At 39.2% G+C, this 26,089-nt stretch overlaps 1 protein-coding gene across 5 annotated transcripts in view; it reads right to left on the bottom strand.

The window, feature by feature from the left end:
- The window catches only part of TMEM181 (transmembrane protein 181), a 34,035-nt gene that overhangs the window by 6,603 nt on the left and 1,343 nt on the right, over window positions 1-26,089 (bottom strand). The window contains exons 1-14 of one of the 5 annotated variants that reach the window (XM_053938141.1): window positions 20,384-20,428; window positions 15,572-15,675; window positions 11,616-11,671; window positions 10,228-10,318; window positions 9,550-9,668; window positions 8,360-8,479; window positions 6,352-6,432; window positions 5,269-5,368; window positions 4,427-4,557; window positions 3,739-3,830; window positions 2,512-2,569; window positions 1,754-1,856; window positions 1,606-1,657; window positions 932-1,014 (exon numbers count right to left, since the gene is read on the bottom strand). In XM_053938141.1, coding sequence (XP_053794116.1) covers window positions 932-1,014; window positions 1,606-1,657; window positions 1,754-1,856; window positions 2,512-2,569; window positions 3,739-3,830; window positions 4,427-4,557; window positions 5,269-5,368; window positions 6,352-6,432; window positions 8,360-8,479; window positions 9,550-9,668; window positions 10,228-10,318; window positions 11,616-11,671; window positions 15,572-15,675; window positions 20,384-20,391 — 1,198 coding nt within the window. In that variant the 5' untranslated portion in view covers window positions 20,392-20,428. Of the gene's footprint in view, window positions 1-931; window positions 1,015-1,605; window positions 1,658-1,753; window positions 1,857-2,511; window positions 2,570-3,738; window positions 3,831-4,426; window positions 4,558-5,268; window positions 5,369-6,351; window positions 6,433-8,359; window positions 8,480-9,549; window positions 9,669-10,227; window positions 10,319-11,615; window positions 11,672-15,571; window positions 15,689-15,867; window positions 15,914-19,744; window positions 20,270-20,383; window positions 20,429-26,089 lie in introns of those variants that run through there. The other 4 variants (XM_053938146.1, XM_053938142.1, XM_053938144.1 and 1 more) reach the window with 4 other exon arrangements.

Here is a 26,089-nt window from a genome sequence, read left to right on the forward strand (position 1 = left end):
ACTAATGTACTCAACCTATTTCAAGGTAAAGCTCCCACTGAAAACAAAGCTTTAACACAAGTAACATCTGCTGAGGTACAGTCTGCTCTTGAGCAGTGGAGTGTATGGTCAGTCAAATAGTTCTGCCTTGAATGCTGAAAGAAAGCAGAGTAAGTCGGATGTTCAGAAGGGTTTGGCTTGGTTTATTTTTAAAAAAGTTCTTCCTTGGCACAGTGAGGAAGAAGGAAGGAGAAAGGACTACATATGGATAGAACTCTGAAGATGGTTTCTTGCCACTGTTTTAGGTGAATACTAAAGGTTTTATATATTGTTTTCTCCTACCTCCCAACTCATAACTAAGCCAATCAGCAACCAGAGCAGCTGCAGTGACACAGAGCAAGGATCTCATGGTTCAGGGCAAGAATACAAGTCAGAATCCTGCTGGTAACAAACATCAGAAATAGTCTCTCCCAAGCCACTCAAATTCTCTGTTGTGACCTGTATCACATGTAGACTTGGATCAATACACAAATGCATTTTCACTGACATCAAAATTATTAATTTCTCATATTTTAGTATGCCCCATGACAACTGGTAAGCCCCATGACAACAGAGCAAACAACTGAGGCAGCAAATACAGCCAAAATTGCCATAACATGTCATTAAAATTAGTTAGATATGCATAAAGCATACATATCTAAGACTTTGTTCCACTTGGAGAGTATCACAACCAGTTGTGATGCATGTGATGTGGACACACTAGACTGAGACTGTCTAGATCATAACTTTTATGAAGAGCCATTGCAAAATGCTGACAGGAAATATCAAACAAAACAGACTCAACTTCAAGAGTCCACCTAGAAGTCAAAGGTCTCAGTCTTAGGCACATCATTTTAAAGCACATTCTTTATGAAAACAGATTAACTTGAGCAGTATCACAACACAAGGATATAGTTCTGATAATGAGTTGACAGCTCAGCAACAAAGTTGTCCTGTAGAACCTGTGCTCCAAAGCGTAGGTAGAGTATAACAATGCTGTGGGGAAAAAAATAAAGCATATAGGTGTACTGTGTCCTTAGGCTGCAAAATTGAAATAGTAGGTTGATAGAAGAGTATATGAGAGAATAAGTATGTTAACATGCTGACCATTTATTTTTAAGATACATTTGCTTTGCTAGTTCTAAATTAAGAATGATTCTTTTGTGATTAAAAGTTAGCACTCAGCTGAGAAAAGCAGAAATCCTCAGATTTCATCCACTACAGACAATCCAATAGTCAACAGCTATTTGAAATAACAGCTTGGTGTAGGGAAAACAGATATTAACAGTAATATAAGAAATTAACAGTAAACTTCTTCTTTGACTAAGTGAAGCCTACAAAGCTCCAGAAGAGCTCTGCCAAATGAACTTCTAAATCCAGCACTGGCATGGTAATCAAAATAATATAAAGTTAGCTCAAAAAACCTCAAGAAGAGTTAAAAAATTAAGAAATGCTTGCCATCACAATAATATTAAAAGGCATTCTTCAGTTTAATTGACTAATTTATTACAATAAAATGTATTCAAAGCCCTGAAAAAAAGGTCAGAAAAGTTAGAGTACTAACAAATGTACTTTGAAAAGCCTTACCTAATGACAAGCACCACAAAGGTTAATGCAGTCAAGAATTTTAACCTGAGATCTGAAAAAGATTGAGAAAAGTTTTTATCAGTGAACGTACACCTACATCTAGGAGAAGCAAGCTTGTTTGGGAAGAATCAAAAGAAGTATTGCTTACCAACATAAGGCATGTTTCGAAGTTCTGAGCATGCCCTCACTATCAGGAACAAAAGGTAAAGAATGTATGTGGTTGCCACCACAAGGAAGAAGATTTTCATTCCCTATAAGGAATGGGAAGTTAGGTTTTATTATTTAATAAGATTTCATCTATTCCGTCTTCTGTCAACAGAAATAATTAGTTCCCAAAAGTACAACACAGAATGGTCCACTTATGCAGGGAAAGTAGGCTCATGAAACAAGGATGGTGATACGTTCAGGGAGGATTCTGGGGAATGTAAAGAAAGGATGCTTAACAGAAACCAGGATTTTGTTAATTGAATTCAGAGTTGGCTGAATCTCAGTAATTTTCTAAAAACACAGCTCACAAGAACAACACAAGGACCCATGTACATCAAGTCTTCCTTTACAACAAGAAAGTCTGAGATTTACTAGGGTAGGGGACCTTGGCAGGAGTTAAGATATACAAAACTGAATAACAGACTAAAATTTTTTTTCTTTCAATCCCAACAAACTCGTGGTGCTTAGTCTCCAGATTTGGAAGACAATTTACTTTTCTCAATCGGACAGATATCAATATGGTCTATGCATGATCTAAACCAAAAACAAAAGTATTCTAGTCAGAATAAGACTGTCTGACCAGCATTTTCTGTTTTCTAAATTGTGTTAAACATTTTTATAAAAGAATAGGCCCCATATCTCCTTATATTGCCTAACTGTACCTGACAATTGGACAGCAAGAGGTAATTTCTGACTTACCTGGAAATTACCTGTGTCAACTCTGTATTGATATGTAGGGTCATGTACTTCATTCACACTATAATAGATTCAAAATGAAAAAGTGGTATTAAAAATGCACAGTTCCAGACAAAGTTAAAAAGACATGTTGACCAAGAAACCCTCTCATAAAGATAAGGTTTAAGGTTACTATGTAGAGTTTATAACAAAAGGGTTTCGCTGTGTAAGTTGGTGCAATGCCATTAATTCCAATGGAGTCATGACAATTTACCATATATAGCAAACTAAATTTAAACAAATATGGAGGATATAAATTGGGATCATAATTTTTATGATCCCAATTGTTTTTTAGAAAATGTGTATCATGTAAATTCGTACAAGCCTTCAGGATTCCTACAAGTCTTCATGTTTCAGTGTCTACATTTTATCCTTAGAAAATTGTGGCATGAGGCCTTCCCTCATAGCAATTTTACTAATAGCACAAGCATTTCCTGCAACTGCACTGCTTTCAATAATGCACAAGGGCAAGGAGAAGGTCAGAAGGTATCTTCCTTCTGAGATAAAATAAGAGGCAAATACTTGAGACTAAAACAGTATAGAAACTACAAATGTTCTAAAATGGATGACGTTTTCTGCGTGGGGAAGAGTGACACCTTCATATTAACACAACAAATTGGAAAAAATGGAGAACCACTAAACCAAGCAAAAGAAGAATTCTGAGTAAAGACAGCATAGCTTGACTAAGCCATGTCAGTACCAGTTGTGCAGGTTTAATACTCAAGAAAGTCTGGTCAAACTATGTCATAATTAGCTACAGAGAAACGGTTTGCTTCAGCTACTAAATGCTAATTGAGCCATAGCACTAGAGTGATTCTTGTAGGGAGCCATAACATACTTATAAAGTAGTGATTTCTAGATCACACTCAGATTTATGAAAGCATTTACTACTAGGTTGTCCATGGAGAACTGTTTTCAAATCAGTCACAATTTGCAGAACAGAAAGATGTAAGAATTTGAACTCCATTCCTGTATCACAATCTGAGCATTAAGAAATAGGTACCACTAGGTGTGGGTTCTCTCCTTGCTTTTTCTACCTCTGTCAGGGTCAGGATTGAAGGCACTCGAGATGATAGTCTGCGTTCAGACTCAGGTGTTTATTGTTTCTTATCAGCGCCACAGGTACACCCAGTCTTCTCATTCTTGAACACTCGCAGCTCATACATGTGCAATACATTTTAAATTACTTACGTTTGCCATATTCCCAATGTAACAGAGGCCAGCCACAACAGTCCAACAATAAAGAGTTTGGGCAGATAGAAAGTTAAGCACTTCCTTTCCCCCTGTTAAGAAAACAATAGTGTGGTGAAAGTGTGAACCCATCCTTGAGATTTCATTAATTATTGACAGAATAAAATAACTATCATCTTTGTTTCACTCAACATGAACTGGATTAAGAGACTCATCTTTTGTATTTTTATCCTGCACAAGTGACTAGAGAAGATATTATATTGTATCATCATTTGTGTTAATGAGATAAAGTAGAGTTGGAGCATCCTGTTTATAAGGTCCAATATATTTCACTGATAATGCAAATACAGGCATAGGCTCCAGAATTCCTATTTCTCTTATGTAGTATTTTAATGTAGTTTAAAAAACCAGTCAACTACCACATACAATATCAAAAACCTTCAAGCAAGAAAGAAGCACAATGGCATCATAATTCTGATGACTGTTCCATCTACTTAATTTAGGCTTGGTTGACTCAATCTACTTCTCCATAAATCAGTCCAAAGCTTCATATGTTACATTGTATTTTATCAATAAAATAACAGTCTGTTTTGTAAGAATTTGATTTCATTTTTGTCACCTTTTGAGAGAACTAAACAAAACAAGTTCTGTCTCCTCAGTAAGTAGAAGATACTGTTGCCTCTCTTACCTGTACTCTTATACCATGGTAGACACAAAGCCAAAACAACAACAATGCACACAGAAACAGTGACTGGAATAGATCATCCAGCATTCCAGGAAACCAGCTGTTCACCAGAAAAGAAAGGGGGAAAAATGGATCTGTAACAAAAAAAGAGAAAAAAAAAACCCTTTCAGTATGAAAAGTAAAGCAGAATCTATCTTCAGCAGAACAAAAAAAAAAACCCTAGATTTTTTTTTCAAATTACACCAGTAAACGAAACTAGAGCTTGCTTTATTTTGAAGAAATTAACAGAGAAAATGGTGCCTCCAGCAGCAATCCACTCTGCTGTAAAAATAATCTTGAATGGTTGCCATAATTTCTAGAAAATTTCAGGTTTTATGAGACTTTCTACTAAACCACTATTAATGGTGACAACCTAAAAAATTATCATATAATGACTAAGATGCAAATATTATTTTGGTACTGCTAGGAAGAGCTAGAATTTGCTGTGTTTTACTGGACTAAAATTAGCTTCCAATTTTAACTAAAGTGTGAATATCTGAACAATGAAGAAGTAAGACAGCACACAAACAGAAAATGAAAGGTAAAGTATGGCATGCACCTATTCCAATCAGAGCTTTAAGCAAATAGCTGACTTCCATGTGACTGAGAAGAACAAAATCCACCCACTCATTATACCCTTGAATTTGCTACACTAGGAAAGGGTTGGGTTTTTTAAAAATTTAGTTTTCTGAAGCTTTATAAACAACTGCTCATAAGTTCAAGGAGAAATTCTATTTTGTCTTCTCTTTTTTTTCCTGTTTCTATTTTAAAAAGGTGCCTTTCTAAAAATTCAAGGATATAAGTACCATTGTAAAGTAGCAAGAGAGGAAGTAGGATGGACATCCATTTCTGTTCAATACCCCAGTCTCTCATGGAGAATTTCCGCAAGGAATGTGCAAACAGACACTACAAAACAACAACAACAACTTGTAAGGAAGGAATACATCCTTCAATGGCTTAACCAGAGCGAAGAGAGAGCACAGCACACTGCAAAGGCTGCTTCACAAGCCCTTTGCCACTTTTTACACAATTTGCAATGTAAAGAGAACACTGTAAATGGGAGCGAGGTCTCCTTGTTTCTATTTCAAGTTTGCTCACTGACCCCAATGCAAATTACCTAATTTCTCAAGCAAACTGAGAAGTAAACCAGCCAGTACCTGAAAAATCAACAACGTGGGAAAAAAAAGCTGTTGCCTCGTTATTGGTCACACACTATCAACAATTTGCACTTGAACTCACTTTTTTAAAAAGCAGATTGAATTTTATATTCAAAATTACCTGAGCAACATCATCTGCAAGAAAAATGCTATGGAAGCATGCAGTACTTTGGTGTCTCTACTCTGAAAATTCGGGATTTTAGATTTTATTTTGCTTTTTTTTTCCAAACACTTCTTTTCCAGGAGCCAAGACAGGATAGAGAGGAGACATCATCTAAATCATAGCATAATTTAGGTTGTAAGGGACCTCTGAAGGTCATCTGGCCCATCCTCACATGCAAGGCAGTGATAACTTTAATGTTAGATCAAGGTCAAACAACCCACACTCTGGCCATCCTATTCCTGAGCCTACCTACACTGCAAAATAATACTTTTCTTTAGCATCTCATCACAATTTCCTTTGTCTAAGCAATTTTTTTTTTCTGTTTAATCCAAACCCAGAGTTTAGAAAAACAAGTTTTCCCATTTATCTTGTTTTCTTAATGTCCCTTCAATAGCACTTGTAAAAACATAAAAGCAGCAACTACATAAGTATTTCAGAAACATTTTTACACCCATTCAGTGACATATCAACTTTGCTGCCTGGGGTTAAATTCCTAAACACAGCATTACAGAGCAGTGTTATCAGCTGCCTACATAATAAACTCCAGAAAAGCTGCAAAAAAATCTTACCGTGACCATAAAAGTAAGAACTACAAAGACAAATCGGAACCATATTTCCACTTGTGAAAAGGTTGGATTATAAGTCTTCCACTACAAGAAAACAGAAGAGCCCAATGAGTAGTATTTTGACAAACTACCTATGACATCAATAATTAGCACTTTATTGCAGATACTGAAAAGTTCTTTCAAAATTCAAAGGAAAAACCAAATTCCACTATGTCACCATGGGAAAAATAAAGACAAATTTGTAATTACAGGACTATATGATAAAAAGATAAGAAAAGCAGCCTAATAGCCTTGCTTCTCTTTTATCCTGCCACTTCTAACATACTGCTGTCATATGTTGAAGCACTCTCAGGACAAATAGGATAGTCTTCATTGATCTCAACTGCACTTTCAATAAAAGTTTAAATGCCAATAAATTAATAAATCCAGTGTGTTGCTCTGCACTACCAAGGTCAGATGCATAAATTGATTATAAAGAAGTCAGAGAGGTACAGGGGTACTTCCTGTAAGGAGTCTATTTTGTTAAAGCTTACTCTCTTGTCTCAGAAGTTAAAAAAGAGAAAATCATGTAAAGGAAGGATAAGTAGCTTACCAGAAATACAGAAATCTTTACATAGGTTAAGGGGGAAAGCCTCCTTCTTCTACTCTAATTATTAGAAGGCATAAATATTAATTATAACATGTCAGTTTACATAAACTCTGCTCTGTTGACAATTTATCTCATACCTGGCATGCTTCTGAAGCCATTTTTGAAATGTAAGCTCCCTGGCACAACACATGCATGCTCTGCTCATCTGAACAACAAGCTTTACCTTTCAATGTATTAAATCTGTCAACCTCTGTCTTGTCTTTTTAAACTGTAAATGTAGAACGAAAATTATATGTAGAGAAACCTATTACACAAAAGGCAATCCATTGATTTCAACTGAGATCACCATAAACAATTGTAATAATGAAATAAATGTGACAATTTCAGTTGCTACAGGAAAGTTTGGGTTGGAGTTTTTTTGGAATTGCATACACGTCTGGCTTAAAGGCAGCCTGTAAAGCAAGATAAAAAATGGTACAACTATAAATACTTTGTTCTGTTTGAACACTGGAACTAAATAAAGGGTTTGTGAGCCTAGGGTTTTTTCCTCCTTAGAGCTTATTTTTAATTATATGCTTTATGCACTGGAGTATTAAAAATATTAATATTTAGAAAGTTAATTTGGTATATTAAAATATTTTTCCTTTACTGTAAGATTTTTGGCTGCTACCTGCTCTGACACACTGAATGCTATTTACAGGTAAATAACCAGAGTAGCCTGTATTATAAACTTGGTTTAGTTCCCTTTTCTCCCAATTTCTTTCTGGAATCAAAAAATACACGATATAAGTGCTTTGTAAGCAATCTTTAGCACTATTAACTGAGATAGTTATTCCACTGGAGATCATTTGAGTGAATTATTTTAGTAACCTGCTTATGTTAGCTAAAAAAAAAAGAATTCTCTTCCTCATAAGCACAGTACGCCCCCAAAAAATCTCTTCATTTTCCTTTGAGTTAGTTAAACCTTTCCAGCCCTCCCTTTTATGAAGTCCAGACAATTTTGATGTAAAACAGGAGCCAGGTCTTCTAGTTTCTATTTCAAGTTTGCTTTTCAGCCTCCCAGAGAGGCTGAAAAAAATACCATCCTGCATACAGGCAGCATCTCTATATGCAAATGCAGAAAACTGGATGTTCTAATCCAGCTTGCCTACTGTAAAAAGTATCTCCCAGCATTCAGACTAAATGTATCTATTACAGAATACAGCAGCAGTAGTTCTGAGAGAATTATTTTTCCTTTTAGAGTTAAAAATTTGTCTTGACCCTTATCAACAGTAAATGCTATAACATCTCTGACATTAGTAGTGACAAAAATAATTATGATGCATTTTTATGCTCAAAAATCTGATATTTTTTGTTACAGTTAAAGCACACTTCTACAGCATTAAAGAGACTTCTTTTACGAGACTAAACCTTTATACTTACTGTGAAAGTAATATTCTGGATGGTGTACGTTAACTTGTTTAGATCTTCAAAGCTAACAAATATGTTGTACTGAGTGTAGTTCAGGTAGCCCAGGTGAGCAACAATGATTTCACTGCATTTCTGTGAACACACACAGAGAATAGTACATAGAAGTCTTCAAATTACTCCAGAATATGCACTGTTAGTATAGGTTGCAGAATTTGTTCCTAAATGGTCCAATATTGATGATATTTATTATATATCTCACCAATCTCAGTCAGTCTTATCAAAACTTTCTTGAAAGATACCAGAGAGAGCAGAAGAAACTGATAAAGTCAGTCAGGTGGATCAGTGGCTGAACAATAAACAGTGCCAGCTTTTCACATGAGCTAGTGACAGCAACTGCTTGCAGCAGCAGGATGGAAGCAAATAACTCTGTCACTAACTCAATCTGGTGAGAGGGGGCAACTAACTAATGTACTAACTAATTTTTAAAAGTTAACAGGAGGAAAGAGAAAAGACAAGTACGTTGCTCTCTTGGCTGTGTAATTAAATCTAATGGAGCAGTATTAATTAATTTCTGCAAATTTCACAGATATCTGCATTTATCTATATAAAAAGAAAACACTTATTTTACTATATATGCTTATCATAAAAAATTCAGCAATGTCCTTCCTAAAGGATTTGCATCTGGAGAAGCTGTTTTGAATGTCTTTAAGCTTAAAAATTTCAGTGAAAATTATATTAGAATCTCCAAACATTTCTTCACACTGGCAAAAAATGTGGCTTTTTCAAAACACAGTTGCCAGCTGATTTCAAGCAGATTCTGCAAGGTGTTGGAGAAGAATTCTTCTCTCCTCTGGAACCCCATATCAAATCTTCTGCTCCAACATCCCTTCCTTCAGTACTGCTAAACAAGTTTAGGTGACTGAACAGGACCCACTGCTTCACTGACAAAGAGCAACTCTAACAAGAAAGAGGGGTTTTTAACCAGCAATAGACACAAGTCACAGAAGTAAACAGAAAAACGATGGACAGGTAGGTGTGTTGTCAGCATTACTGCCTACACTGCCATTATAAATAAAACTGCCCTCTAGAGTCTTTCCCAAGATGTGTTTAACAGGTACATTCTTATTTGCAATGTAAAGTAGCATGCACACAGATTTAAAGAAAATGGACTACATCAGAGTTTTGTTTCAGCAAGCGCATACTTGTGCACAACTGAGTAACCTCGTCCGATTGTGAACTTGATTGTTAACGTATGGTGTGCTTCCATCCTTCACCACTCCCAGGACTTTGACTGTCATAGTCACATTCTTCTTGAGGGATCCTGGAATTAAAACAAAAAACATTCATCTCTTGCTACATGCAGAAATTAAATCTCAAATAGAGGTCCAAATAATTTAAAACACATATGCTACCCAAACACTACTAAGACTTACCCAGTTATACATTACTGGAGAAGGGTACAGTATTTTTATACATAGACAGTAAGTCACAACCCTGTACTGAATCTTGACAGATTAACAATTACTAACACAGTATTTCTCACATATATACAGGGAAGCTGTATTGAGAAATCTGTATCATTACAATCTACGCATCTAATTCCCCCCAGAATGAAGAAGGAAATACACAGACTATCTAGATACTATTGTTTTCACAAAAATAACAAACAACCTGTCCCCTACTGCTGTTGCTTACAATTCAATCAGTGCTGTCCATGTCTTTACCAAGGGAGGGGGGTGAGGTGGAAGAAAAGCGTATCAGAAGAAAAACCCACCAACCACAGCCAGAAAGCAACAGGATCATGTGTGTGACAGATGGAATTAAAGATACAATAGACAGGTTGCTATAGCAGTTTTCTGAGAATTAGGTCAGATTCTCACCATCATGCTGATCCAACTCAACCACACAGGTCAGCCACAGCTGCTGGTTGTAAGTTGACAGTGGTGGTGAACTTAAATTAAATGGCTTCAGCTGTAAAAAAATCCAAAAGGTTAGCACCAGTCTTTACACTGTTACATGACATATCTGTAGTTACAACGATGAAAGGCATGTTAATTATGTTTGTGACAATGTTTTTGAGAAGAGATTTATATGTGCTACTCTGCGGGACAGTGTGATAAGCAGCTCACATGGAAGTCTTCCAGAGAAGTAGCTTAAGCAGCACACGTATTTTGCAAAGCAATGAAGTAAGGAAATGTACAACTACCTAAACCTTATAAAAGCAGCAGCAATAAAACAGAAAAGTTCAGATGTGAAAAACAAAATCCTGAGGCCTAGCCTAAACATAAGAAATAATTTTTAGCACTTTACATTAAAAGTCAGATTTGTGGGCCTTCATCTACTACACAATTTTAAATTTGTTAGACTATAATTACAAAAAAGCCCGTTTTTTACTAGGTTTTCTAAAAATTCCACATTAAGTTCAAAAGAATGAAAGGTATCATTAACAGATAAAACCTACACACAGGAAAGACTTCTCTAATTTGAAATCAAGATGTGCTTGAAAAAAAATAAAACCCACCCACAGTACTGTATCAATCCAAACATATATAGGTGACTGGTAGGTAAAAAAAAGAAAAAAAAAAAGTGTCCTAGTGTATTTAAAGGAAATGCACTTTAAGAAAAACCCACAACAAAACCTTTTCAGCCCTTTCACAAAAAATACTTTAGATATTAGGTTGACAATGAAGAACTAGACAAACAAAATTGCAAGGACTGAGAACCAAAATATGAAAGCACTTGAGAATATGTGAATGTTCCTCTTAGGAAGCCAAATCCCATGTCTTGGTCACATGATAGTGAACAATTAGCATGAAATATTTCTTTACAGATGATAGAAAGGGAAATCACAAGAGAGATGACATCAGTTGCCACTGAGTGCATTGTTTTTCAATGCATGTTCTCAATTTCTATTTCTGAACCCCTGACAAGAATCTCCAACATTAATTCACCAGGGAAAAATTCACATGCTTCTTTATCAGAAACCTCTGTGCAGAAACATGCTAGAAACCTCTACCTGACCTGCTCACAACAGTAAGAGACCAGAAATTGCTGCTGGGCTATTCATGAAGTAACACAGTGGTAGTACAATATTGCATGTTCAACTTCAAATTGGAAAGCACCACTAAGATATTCTGCAGTAAAAGCAGTAAAAGTTTAAATATTTAAAATAACTGGGGGGAAAGAGGGAAATGTAAGAGGGAAATGTAACATTACTAACATCAAATAAAGCCATTCCTATAATCCAACAATATTTATTAACTCTTACCTTTAGGCTATTATTTAGGTCAGTTCTTGCTACAGAAGTTTCAATTACATTAGGACCTACACAATATATAAGAAGGAAGAAAGAAAATAATATTTAAGTATACACACAAGTGATGATGTAAATATAGGTTTTCAAAAGACTGTACAAAATACCCCCTGCAAAGCAGGTAAATAGTATTCTACTTTTCAGATAAAGGGTAAAGCACTCAGATATTTCAATATAATTTGCAAATTTGACCTGCATGTTCCTTCAAGCATCTCTGCCATGGTATTTCTACACATTATTAAATAAAGTAAATTTAAGTTAAGTTAAATGAAGTAAAGTAGTAGTTTTTTATTATTATATATCTCTATTTATCTATATATGTGTGTATATATATCTCCTAGGATTTTATGGGAATACAGTCATGAAAGCACTCAGCTACAGAACCCCCTTGTTTAATTAGATGAGGCTGCTGAGGGCTATGTCCAGTTAAGTCTTTAACATCTTTAAGGACAGAGACCCCCACAACTTGTCGGGAAACCTGTTCCAGTATTTAACCACCATTACACTAAGAAAAAATTCCTAACATCTAACTGGAATTTCTGGTGCTCCAGCTTGTGTTGCAGCTCTGAGAAAAGCCCCATCTTCTGCGTAACCCCTGATAAGGTGGTTCCAGACAGCTGTACAATTTTTCTTTAGGCATGCAAGAGCACGGGGTAAGGAGGACAAGAGGAATGTACATGTGTTTGTGTTTTTATGTACATAAAACACGAAAGAACTAAACCAGGAGAGTGACAGGGAAGAGTAGGAAAAGATCTGTGTCTATACAGCAGGTTGTGAAGACACACACAGAAGATATATAGCAGGTAGGGACATGAGCAAGATATATACACCTGTATTTGGGCCAGGAAGATCCCTCTGTCCAAACGGTCTCTCCCTGTATATATTTGGTCTGGCAATTTAATGGAATTTTTTAACCCTCAAAATATGCTCTTTCAATCACAAACTCAGTATTATAAAAATTATGCAAGAAAAGCAGTTTCTCACACAGACCAAACATTTCAAAGTTACTACAAAAAAAAAAAAAAAAAAAAAAAAAAAAAAAAGGAAATTTATAAATAAGCAGCATGGGATCGCTCTGTCCAAGATAGCTTAGCTATCATGACAGCTCTAAACATGCAGCACTGCTTGGGCTCCTACAACCACTCTAATAAAAATATTAACCATCTTACAGATTTAAAGGAAAAATTAATAATTTCAGAATTCAATCATAGCCAGAATTTCATATCAGAATTGCAGTGCAACATCACTAACAGCCACCCACTATAAACTCAGCTCTGCATCATTGAACTTTTCAGCTCTCAAGTACATATAAACCAGATTTTTGAAAGGCATTTTTTGTATTAAAAAGCAAAACTGAGTTTCAGTAGGCATTCACAGTTGGTAAGTCATCATGTATCAGTAATTAAGTCTTGACTAAACAAATAGAATTAGCTTTTTTTAAGAGTTTTTATTTTTTTAATTGGAAGATATGAACCAATACTGGGGCAGAGAAATCACAAAGTTCTTAAGAACAACAACCACACAAATAATGAAGCTCTAGTGCTATAACTGCTTCTTCTCTAGCAAGTGATATATAAAAGCTTTTGAAACAAAATGATGCTGTGGCTGCATTACTAACAAATTGAGACTAATTTAAATAGTTATTTTTTTTCTTTTAGTCTTGCTCACGTAACATAATAACAGACAAAGGCAAAGAACTACCCTGAATTGATGAACTGTACAGCTACAGAAAATGAGTTCTGCACCTTGGATTTTCTTTGAACTTGTCTCACCCCAAAGATAACACAGACCCATTGTGAAAAGAGAAAGAAAAGTGAGTGCAACTTGGAAAAAAGACCAAACAAGTCTGTGTCTGTTTTGGGTTACAGGAACTGTAAGAGCAGCATCCATCTCTGATCAAACTGCTTTGATTTCTCAGATGAAAATCAAGAGTTCTGCCAGGCTTCCCAAAACTGCAGGTATAGATGTGTGTGGGCAATGGCATATTTAAGTAGCACAGAAAATATGGATGTATCTCCCACACTTTCATTTACTTAGTGGGTTTGGTGAGCTTTTCTCAGACTGTACCCTTTAATGAGGGAGCATTCTCTTGTTAGGGCCCCTCCTTCTATTCACAGGAAGCAAGCAGCTGTCAACAAAAGCTGTGAGGAATATCACAGTAATTGTTCAGTGGGTCTCCTCCCAAGGTAAACAGCATTCTTTTAAAAACATTTAAGTTATAATAATGAACACTGTCAGCCAAACTATCCAGCAAACCAATCTTACAAGGACAAGAATCCCACAGCCATGCCAGGTCCTGAAGGGGATCACAGGCAAGGCCTGGGACCACAGCATGGTACTGATGACCAAGTGCTGCTTACAGCAGCCAAGTCCCCTGAACCAAAGGTAACCATACCACCAGATTACCCTGCATGCAGACACAATACACCAGCACAGCTCCCTTTCAGGTTCTGCTACTGATTAAGAACAAAACACTCAGTTTTCTCTTCCAGGAGCATTGCTTTTTGCGTAGTCTTACATAAAACAACTTTCTTTCATTTCCTGCAGCCTGGCAGTGTAAGTATACAACTACAAATATAATTTAATTTTAAAGCCAAATAGCCCAATGACACTAAATTAAATAATTCCATTTTTCTCCCTTTATCATAAAATGCACTTTTGCAAATGTGTTGATGCAGTATTTTTGTGCCCAAATAATGCCCTTCAGCATCCTTCAACAAGTCACAGGAATATCAGTGGTTAACCTTTATGAACTGAAAGCCTGTTTAGACCTTCAGCTGCTATAATAAATCAAAAAGCAGGAAAGAAAGTTTTATTTCACAGACAAATTTTATTATTGAAGGCTATTATGAAAAATGTACTGCCTACAAGGCACAGATGGGCATAAAAAGCCCAAACAGCTGCCTCCAATTAACCCACCCTTCTTTCCAAGGCAGGCAGGTTTGGATGGCTCCAAGGCCTGGGAGCCCTTCTCACTCTAAAGGAGGTGAAGGACAGGGCAGAGGTAGAGATAACCCAACAGACAGATCAAAAAGTGTCAGAGACGGGCACAGGAGAACACACTGGACATGCTGAGTGATGTGGAAGTCAGCAGTAAAGCAGAGGAAGATGGTACCAACCTAAAGTAATTCTTATATGGGGGTGGGCTGCTTAATGAGTACCAGTCCTTCCTTTTCCTTCTCCCTGTCACTTGACTTCTGTATTGATAAAGCTCTTCTGACAGCAGAGTATCAATATATTTAACACTGACTTATTTTTGAAGTATATTTTAGCCCTGGAAAAGCTCTCTGGCATGAAATAAAGGTCCAATGCTTTTCAACTCCCTAGTGACACTGCATCTTTGTTGACCAGACTACCACAAATCTCTCTGATCTCCAGGATGAGTACCCAGGCACCATGTGCTTAGCCTCCCAGGTCATGTCAGGACTCTCACAAAGATCTCGGAAACCAGAGACCTAAGCTCATATATGTTTGACAAGTGACGTTCATATTTTTACACTAAAATATTTTTTATTTATGTGGCATCTATCACCCAAACATTTATAAGGCTTTACAAACAGTTACCAGTTTCCTCACAGGAAATCAAGTATTAGCACTACCATTTTACATATAGAAATACAAAGAAAAACAATGTAGCAGTCTGCTGAAAAATTATGTTGCAATGAAGTTGCTGTTGTTTCATTTTATCGACTCTCCCCTGCAAAGCAGTTGCAAATACCAAGTCTTTGTAGGTAGTACTCCTATGAAAAAGTGAGATGGAAAAAACACTTCCTTGTCCCCGTCAAGACAAATGCTTCCTCAGACATCTCAGGAGTGGTAAGCTCATTAGCATTTAAATACATCTGCAAATACCAACACATTTAGACCAAGTATATGAGAACTGTAATCTTCTAAAAAGACAACATCCTTACCTGCTATTCCTATGAAGACTGTCAGACCAAAACAAATAAAGAATACTACAAAGACCAGAACAAAATGCCTTTTGGACAGTGTATACAATCGCATCGGGGCCAGCCTACAGGAAGCAAAAGAAACCACAGAATTAGTGTCACTCATATTTCTAAAAGGACAGAAAATAAACCCCATTCATTCTTCAACAAAGAATATTAAACCAAACGCTGAGGTAACATGTAACACTAAGAAAAAAGATATTAATACTGTTTCATAGAGCAAAGATAACAGGAATATGTTATATGTTTGTACGCACACATCTGCGCTCCAAAATGTATGAACTTTGCCCTTTTTTTGATCCAAAGGTTTTCTATTGTCCTAAAACCTGAGCAATAGAAAACATTTCTTAAAGGGAGAAAAGGTTGTTTGTGTTATTTCATACATTAATAACTTAAACATCCAAGACCCTATGTCTCCTGCAATGAGAGCTTAATCTAAAGGAACAGACATCACTAACAACTCAATTACCTGCACAGGATCCTGATGAGTTGTCTATACCCTATAAATATACTTCAACATAGCAGGATCATCCCTAACAAGGAGTAGGGCAGAGCTCCAGATCTGCTATGTATACATTCTCAGGTTGTGAACTCTTATCTGAGCTCCACCAAAGCTTGGGAAATAAAAACCTGAACTCAAGTTTGCTATTGGACACCTAAATACAAATACACGTACAAGCAATGGCATCTCCTGCATTATGCGTTGCTGGTTATCAGTACCTTAAGGACAAAACAGAGGGGCAGGGGTGTGGGTGTGCATTGCAAATACCAACTGCATTCCCTGGAAAACAGGTAACTTCCAGTTATGTTAGCCTAAGGGAAATATGATCAAATAACTAATTTTACAGAAGGTGGACAAATCCACCATGTTTCAAAATACAGCAAACATTTCCTCTTGAGATACACCAGAACTGAGCCACCACATTCCTGACTTTCTACTGCTGCTTCAGGAGGTATGATCATAGGAGTCTGTACAGTTTATATGGGAAAGCTGTAGGACTGCGGGGCTGATGGAGTAGCGGTGGTGTTTTTCAATAAATTTGTATGAGCACCATTATGGAAAGAAATGAAACCTTAAGACTTTAATGACAGTGCTCCCTTTTAGCTTGGAATAAAACTTCTTTCTTCTTTTCACCAGCTGAATGGTGCTCTTACTGGTTCACCACATTAACAAAGAATTGCAGAAGAGGTGGTGAAATCCTTCCCATAAGCCCAGCCTGAACTCTGGGACCAGGTATCATGTGCTGCACGGATGGCAGCCCTTAAAAGCAAGGCAAACAATTCACTTTAAACCAGTACAAGGATTTATTAATAACAACCTCTATTTTCTTTGAGAATCACTGCATTTTCGCCAAATGATGCACTACCAAAACCAATTTGCATTATTTCTTTACTGTAAAGTTTGAGAGATCCAAATCTTAATTTATTAACAAAGGAGGTGGGGAAGGGAGGAAAACCCCACAGAAGTAATGAGAACTGCAAGCAAGTAGCTGCAAATGTTACGAGCCTGCACAAACTGGCTGTGCAGGACTGCAGGCACAGCACCTGCTTGCCAACACACCTTTACACACAGCAGAAACTCTGCATCAGTCTAGAGGTAAGAACAGCTGATTGTACAGCGAAAAAAGGCTAACCATACATGAAATGACCAAGTAATTACCATATAAAGAATATCAGATCATCACACGGAAGCCTCACAGACAAATAGTGTTTTAAGTTGACTTTTAAAAACACCAATTAATAGAGGCATTTCAAACCAGAACTTGTCTGCACAACTTTTGCAGGGATGTAACTGCAGTATTTTTCTTATATCAATGTCTTAAAACCTCAGCCTTCACACACTTAAACTATGTTAAAGCTATTAAATCTGTACTAGTACTGAAACAATTAACTAAGGTGCATTCTTCCATCAGCTCCACAGGCTCCTTCAGCTCCAGAGATGACCTGGTATTCCCTGTATACCTGAGTACAGCAAGTATGGGATATAACCTTGAGATACCAAAGTATTAATCATAACAAGAAAATCTTTGACATATAAAAACAGTACATAAAATGTGGACATGCCTAAATTAATTGTAAGAGTTCAAGTGGATACCAAATGCTTGGTAATGCATGGCAGAGCACAAACACTGAGGATCTCTCAACACAGGAAAGTCCATGGGTTGAGCACAGCTGACAACTGTAAGGGTATCATGTTTGCAGTAAAGCATAACATATACTTGTGCCGTCTGAACAGCTCACATCTGAGCATCCACTTGACAGCAACAGACTGATGCAGGATACTTCTGACTTGCTGTGCATGTTCTTGGTTCTTTTGATAAGTTTCCTAATTTCAAAATATTTGCAGACATTTCAAAATGCATGATGTGGACATGAAAAGCAGCTCCTTCTTCACATTCCTTACAGGAAAGCCACCAGTTCCTCACCCAGCCAAGAGTGTTACTGGCAATTAGCACCTTGGTTTACTCATAAGCCAGAGCAGATGTGCTTGTGAGCTTTTGAAGAAACACGTTCCAGACATTGGCTCATTCTTTATTCCAGCTGCTCTCCAGATGGTGCAACACCTAGTAGTTGCAACAGGTAGGTGTACACATGCCTACCAACAGGGATGCTGTACCCAGCCAGGAGTGGAGACACACAGAGGAGGGACACACCCCATGTTTTCCTTTCATTGACACCTGTACTCCTCAAGTCTCATTTAAGCCACTAACTGCATGTGCTGCTTTAGAGGTCAGTAAGGCAACGTGAACACTTGTATTAACAGCAAATGTAAGAACTCAGCCAAATCTTAACTGCATTTCTCATGAGGGCAAACCACAATTTACAGCATTCCTATCAGGTGATGCACGCTCCATTGCCCCTCACCGCAGCCGCAGAACTTCCTTGTGTACATTTAAGTGCCTCGTTGTACCTGTCACCACCTGACATACAAAGCAGGTAAATTCACTTTCCCATGAGTTCATTGTTTAGCACCTGCCTTTTGGAAAGAGATTATATAAAGTTCATGAATATATATAAGTGCAAGTTGGTGATGCCCCATTGGCAGCCTCTATCTTACATTTGAAATGCCCAAGAAAGAATGAAATGTTGGAAACACATTTATGGGAAAATCAAAAAAGATTCCTCACTCTGGATGCACCTGCTCAAACAAGAGAAGAACTGTGCTTCGCTTTACCAAGCAAAGTGGAAGATATTTAATCAGCCCAACCACACAGCAGTCCAAAGCTCAAGACTAGGTATCCAACTGTCTGCAGGTCTTTCAGGCAGCTTTTACCACCTACACTCAGCTTTACCCTAATTCAGAGTGGTTTATAATTAACTTATGTCTGAATCTGACTGCAAAGGAGGAGAAGACACTGAGATACAAACAGAGAAGTAGTATACTTACACATCTCAAATAGCAGTCAGTAAAACTAAACTGCTCTAGTGCAGCCCGTGACAGAGTTAACTTTGGAAACACACACTCATAACTACTGCAATCTTTCAGTAGCTGTTCATACATGAGATGTAAAGGTGGGATACATCTTGCTTTTGGAGTAAAGTTTTGTCTCAAAAGGGTCAGCAAAATGTTTCTCAGGATATTCCTCATCTTCAAATCACTTCAAATCATGACTGCACAACAAAGTATTTAATGAAGACCATAATGAAAAACAGAGCCTGTTATATAACAGTTTTCACTAAAGACTGACTTTAAAGAAGGGAAAGCTGTGGTGAAACTGAGATTAAGCAGTAGGTAGGCACAGAGTCGATATTAAAATCAGAAATAACTCACTTTTATGCACAGCAGCTTTTCTGAAATCCTAGCCTCAACACCTCTGCCTCCAACTGCTCTTCTCTATTTTAGGCTCACACCCAAAAAGAACCATCAAACCCACTTTGATTTGAATAATTATATATATGCTACCCACATTGACAGTACTGAGGCTATCCATACACCCTGCACTTGCTCATGGTTTAAATACATTGCCTGCTTTGTTGTCCCTCAGAAGACCTTGAATTTCTTCTTGCAAATGTATTCCACAATAGCTAATGAGGCAGCACATGACTTTACAAAAAGAAGCATAAAATTAACATTGTCAGCACTATATAGAACTTCTGCATGACAACTGACAGATAAACATGGCTATGCTTTACCTTTGCATGTGTGCACTGGGTGGGTTTGGCTTTTTGGTTTTTTACTTGTTGTTCGTTGTATTCATTTAAGTGTGAATAATTAGTCACAGCTATGGCTCTGTCCATGCCTAGAAATATCCGGGAAAACAAGGTTTTCTTTTTCCTTTAACAAACAATCTGAGATCGAAGATACCGAGGGCGGGGGGAGGTTTTATTCGCCATATAAAAGGCAAACTCACAACGTTCCTCTAAAGAAAAGGACAGTCACCCTCGGGGTCCTGAGTGGCGAACCACAACCTCAGAAAGATTCATTTAACCCTCGGCGAGCTGTTTTCCTTAACGAGGATACCGAGTATAAACTGAATTAGACTCAGACTGCCCAAAGAGATTGAGGGGCCTCCCTCCCTGGAGATACTCAAGACCCGTCAGGACACAATCCCGAGCCACGTGCTCTAGGAGTGACCCTGCCTGCTCAGGCAGGCTGGACCAGACGAGACGGCCAGTGACCGCGGTCCCTTCCAAGCTTGCCCGTTCTGTGATTCTGTGGATGAGTTTGTTCTCCCGGACCCGGACCCGGACGCGGACGCGGACCCGAGCGAACCGGCGCCCCTCAGGCTCGCGCGCCCCCCGCGCCCGCCGCTGCTCCCCTCCCCCACTCACGGCTCCATCGCGGCGCCGCGCGCGCGCTGCCGGCACCTCCTCCGCGCGCCGCCGCCGTGGCACAGCCGGCGCCGCGCGACGCCTTCCGCGTGCGTCACCGCGCGGCCGCCACGCGGCCCCGCACACGTCACGGGCCCCGCCGCGCCCCGGCCGCGGGGGAGCTGAGGGTGGGGGGGAAGAAGCTACGGCGAGCCCGAGGGGACACGCGCCCGCGCTCCGCCGGGGCGGCGGGAGGGAGTGCGATGCGGTGCCAGTGTTTCTTTGGTGAGCCGGCTTGCAGCGCGCGCTGCGGGTTCAAATCACCGTAACACAGCGTCAGGGAACCAGCTAGGTTGGAAAAGATCCCCAAGATCATCGAGTCCAACCTATGACCTAGCACCACCGCGTCAGCTACACCATGGGACTGAGTGCCACGTCAGTCTTCCCTTAAACACCTTTAAGGATGGTGACTTCACCATCTCCCCGGACAGCCTGTTCCAATGTGTTTAATCACCCTTTCTGTGAAAAAATCCCTTCTAATGTCCAACCTGAACCTCCTCTGGTAGAGTTAGAAGCCGTTTCCTCTTGTCCTGTGTCTGGTTCCCTGGGAGAAGCAACCAACCCTCACCCTGCTCCAGCCTCCTTTCTGGTGGCTGTAGGGAGCAATGAGGTCTCCCCTGAGCCTCCTTTTCTCCAGACTAAACACCCCCAGCTCCCTCAGCTGCTCCTCACAGGACTTGTGCTCCAGACCCTTCCCCAGCTCTGTTGCCCTTCTCTGGACGTGCTCCAGCCCCTCAATGTCCTTCCTGTAGTGAGGGGCCCAGAACTGACCACAGGATTTGTGCTGCAGCCTCACCAGTGCCGAGTGCAGGGGGACAATCCCTGCCCTGCTCCTGCTGGCCACACTATTGCTGTTCCAGACCAGGATGCCCCTGGCCTTCTTGGCCACCTGGGCACAGCTGGCTCATGCTCAGCTGCTGTTGACCAGCGCCCCCAGGTCCTTTTCTGCCAGGCCACTTTCCAGCCACTCTTCCCCAGCCTGCTGCACTGCCTGGGGTTGTGACCGAAGTGTAGGACCCAGCACTTGGTCTAGTTGAACGTCATACTGTTGGTTATGAGGCCAAACATGTCATTGCATCGGGATAACAGCAGTATTTTCCATATTTCTAGTGTGCTTTATCAACTTGTGCTGTAGCAGTAGCAACCTGCAACAGGTAGCAGAGGGAAATTAAACCATATAAATAGAAAATACTTAGACAGAGAAGTGGTTCTGAATCCAGTCTAAACCCATCCATTTTAGGCAAAAGGCCCAATGCGACATATCCATGCTGAACATGCACATGTTTAGTGCCACCTGGGTCATAAACTATTTTGTTTACCAGTTCTTTCAGTGGAATTAAAATGCTGTCACTGCAGTCATCTGCACGAAACTTTGTGGTATTCAAGGGATGTGATTGGTGTGTTGTGTTTGCAGAGAATTCAGTCAGCTCACGGGCAACAGAAATTAAATCCTAGGAGTAAGCGACTACTTTACACACACTATGTAATAGAAATCTCTAGTTCATACCTAACAGTGTTCTGTTCTCGCACAATGTTAAGATAAAGTTGGATTTCTGTTCTGAATTTATGTTAAATGTCCTAAGACTGGGCAACAAAGATTGACAACCTGGGTAGTGATGGTAAAGAGTTGGAAGGTATAAGGGTTAGACAAATTATGTTTTGTACTCATTTTTGATAGCTCTAACATCTGCTCATAGAAAGTCAGCACCGCAGTTACTAAAACATGTGGGAATACGTGATGTGTAGTCTTGAATGAAATTCAGAGTAACTGGCTGGCTTTGGTGTTTGTCATATACAGAAGGCAGAGCGACTTCAGGATGACCCCCAAAGAAATGCTGAGATAGATCAGTCAACAAATAATTTTAAAATTATCTCTTCAACAGTTAAATAATTTCATTAAAAGCTTACTTAGATGATACTTAGTCTTATTGCATTTCCTTTTTAAAAGTACTTAGGATTAATATTATTCATTTTATTCCATTACTCTGGGGGCAGTTATGTCATTACTTATGTCATTACTGTGGGACCCAGTATGACTCTTGTGTAACACCACTGAACTTAAAAACATGCTGGGAATTAATTTAGTCATTGATACTGGTATTTATCCCATCACTGATTTACAGCGCTGATGATCATTTAGTAATCTCATAAAAATAGCTGCCTTGAGAAATACATTGTACCAATTGATGAAGAAAAGGTGTTCATGCATTTTTAATCAATGAGAGTTTAAACTGTAGACAATTAACTGGGGCGGGGGGGGGGGAGGAAATAAAGCTTTGAGTAATCAGGACAACTTAACAAAGTATATCTGCTCAGAACAAGTTATCATCACTGCCAAGCCACAATTGGTCATTAGGTCATGGATGACTATGACATTCATTGTGTTGCTTTCAGCTCACTTCAGGATTCTCCAACAAGTTCTCCCTGGCCAGAAAATGATGGAATGGTGCTTACAGCATCTGTGACCATTCCCAGTGTTCTGGGAAGCATGGTTGTGGAGTTACGACTCTCTGGACTTATACTTCTATTTATGTGCACACAACTGAGCTGTTCCAAGGACTGTTCCAATCCCTCTGGCACTCAGGTGTCTCACTAACATAAATTTATTATCTTCAAACCAAAACTATGTTCTCCTCATTGAGTAGGTAGGAAACTTGAAGCACAGAGAGACTGAGCCTTGCCAAAAGTCACTTGGAGAACAGTGTGGGTGGCAGAGCTTGAAATCCAGCTCACTTCAGTTAGCCATAGGACCACATTTCTCTTTGCCATTTACCAACTTACAAAGGGTTGTGAATACACTGTAAACGTGTACATTTCGTGCTATTTTTTGTGGAAATTTTGGCACTGAGTTTACAAACTAAAAACTTGGAGGGAAGACACTGTGAAACTCCTCTCTCTTCACAGAGTCAGTCAGTCTCTCTCTGCTTCTTCCAAGAAGGTGCCACTCAGTGCCTTGTCTGACCTGCTCTGGGATGAAATAGTGCAAGAAGCTGCTGTCTGCCTCATCGGTTGTAGGAGCTGGACAGTGTGTGATGAATGAGGCTTGCAATAGAAGGCAGACTGAGCTATCAATAGGAGGCTGAATACTCACTCAGCTGGGATTCTACTTAAACTGAGCACCTTAGCACTAAAGCTATACTTTCATGGGCAGTTTACACTTTCATGGCTCACACCTACAGCTTCAGTGACAATAGGTGAAATCCAGCCTCTCTCTAGCTGGAGCTCTTTCAATTTTGCCAGCACTCATGTTAGTGCAGTAGACTGGTGAATCAAATAATGGAAATCATCTGAGTTAAAGGTCACTTAGGAATCAGTTGATCAGTCAGTGTGCACATAAAGGATTAATTGTGGGCAGACGAGGAAAGAGCAGAAATATGTGACCAGGGAAATGAGAGCTAGGATGGCTTTTTCCAGCCACAGAACCAGCTTATGGCAGCTTAAAGCAATCATGAAGCTACAGTGTTAGTCTCATCCTCTTCTTTTTTTTCAAGCCTTCTGGCCCTAGCTATATACTTCACATCGGGGTCATTCAGGTTCTTCCAATTGCTAGGACCCTGCAAGAGCAAGAGAAGGGTACCAGCTGTGGCTCAAAGCAGCCACTGACAATGCTGCCTGGATCAAGGCTGAAGGCAGCATGAACCTTCCAGGAATTTGACTGCAGATGTCCAACAAGGTCTTGTTGACCCCACGGCTTCTCACAGACTTGCACTTTAAGCCCTGGTAGAAGATGTATATTGCTGTGAATAAATGTATATTTTATCACAACAGCCATCTCTAGCAACTTCAAGTTTCTCCTCAGAAGCACAGAGGTACCAGTTCTCTAAGAAAAAATGAACAGCTTTTCTTTATTGCTGAGTCAAATGATGTGGTATTCTCTGGTCTTTTTGCCAGAGGAGCAGAACCACAGTCAATGAAATTTTCCCCCATGGTTTGAAGATTGTCTATGTAACATCAAGCATTAATTAAAGCTGCAAGTTAAAAATACTTTTCGTGATGTCCTATATATAGTCTTTTCTTTTTGATGTACAAAATGTCATATTATTACATGATAGGAGTTTAAAGTTTATCCCTTGTGTAGAGCAGGGCAGATTGAAGGACATTTATCTCAGTCTCTGTGTATTACTACTAAATTCAGCATCAACACTGTGCTTCCCTATATAAGCTGATTGGCCAGTGGGACATGTTCATTAACCTAGAAATTGATTTTTCAGGAATGCCATGTTGCAGTTATGCAACTCTGATGTCAGACCACAATCTGGCCACCCTCCTGCTCTCTCCTATCAGATAGACACTTCAATTCCTATCAAAATGTTTCCAGCAAGCTGAACTCTTCAACACCAGCTAGGTGATAGAGTTATGAAATTCTCACTGAAAAATATCTGTCAGCTGATTGGGAAGCTTAGTGTATTCTGGTAAGCTTTGGTATCTCATTGCTAGCATGTCAGAGATAAAAATGTGTTTTAGTAAAATTGGTAGTAAGCTGTTTTCATACCAAGTCTACTCAAAATGGCTTAGAGAAGCAGGGGAATTGTCATCTGCTGTCAGAGCAGTAAGTCTCTACATTACATTTCAGAGTGTGCTCATTTATAACCTGACCAAACATCCTGAGTAAAACTAAGAGGGACAAGAGGATCAAAAATCGAATTCTCCTTCCTGTAAGTGGGAGTTGCCTGTAACAAGAATGCATGGTTGCATCAAGGAACCCTCCTCCACACCAGGAATCTAAAAAGCAAGGTGCCATTGCTACATCCATCCACAGTGCTTGAAGGGAAACACTCGCCAGAACAGCAGGTATGCAGTGGCAGTAACAGAAACTCACTTTACACCAGGTCACTTAGATTAAGATCTTGGGAATGCAGAGAATTACTAGCATGACTTGTAAGTCAGGAAGTATTATTTCCATTCTAAGAGTCCAGTATTACTCCATTCCATTCTAGATGAACGGCAGCTGATACCTCATTGTCACTGAAGAAAGGGCAATCTAGCGCTAACTCTGCAGGCTCATTTGATTCACTGAGGTAGCAGTGCAGAAAGTCCCTCCATACACTCTTAAGGTCATAAAAATGAAATAATAATAGTTTATCTTGGAGAGCTCAAGATTCTTCTAGAAATAGAGCTGAACAAATGCCTCTCCCAGGACCTCTTATTTGTTAATTCAACAAGTTAATGTCTCCCCTCTTTCTCCATTCCAGTGCCAGTATTCCTTATTGCACTGCCAGATGCACACAGGTACATTTCCATCCCTCGTTATCACCTCCCTTGGCTTCTCACACCACACTCAAGTGTAAGGAGCCACTGTTTTGCCAGGAAAGACCATGGTTTTATTAGACTCTGCCAAGCTGTCAGGCAGTGTTTCCAAGCTCTGTGACTCTGTAGTCTTTGATGTTGTGAATAATGAGACAAACTCAGTCTAATGGACCACCTGCCCCTTCACTGAGAAAAACTGCATTCTGAAGTCAAATGACTTAAGCAGAACAGCTGGGGTACTCTGCAGAAGCAGACTGCCCAGATGCACAGTAAAATAGAGCTGAAAGAGACCTTACAAGGTACCTCATCTTTCCTTCTGTCTTAGGACAGCATCTGCCAGATCTAAGAATTTCCTGGCATGTGTTTGTCAAAAGTTTTTAAAACCCTCCAATGATGGAGATACTGGAGTCTCTCTGGATA

Source organism: Vidua chalybeata, chromosome 3 (assembly GCF_026979565.1).
Source record: "Vidua chalybeata isolate OUT-0048 chromosome 3, bVidCha1 merged haplotype, whole genome shotgun sequence".
In the NCBI taxonomy this organism is placed as follows: domain Eukaryota; kingdom Metazoa; phylum Chordata; class Aves; order Passeriformes; family Viduidae; genus Vidua; species Vidua chalybeata.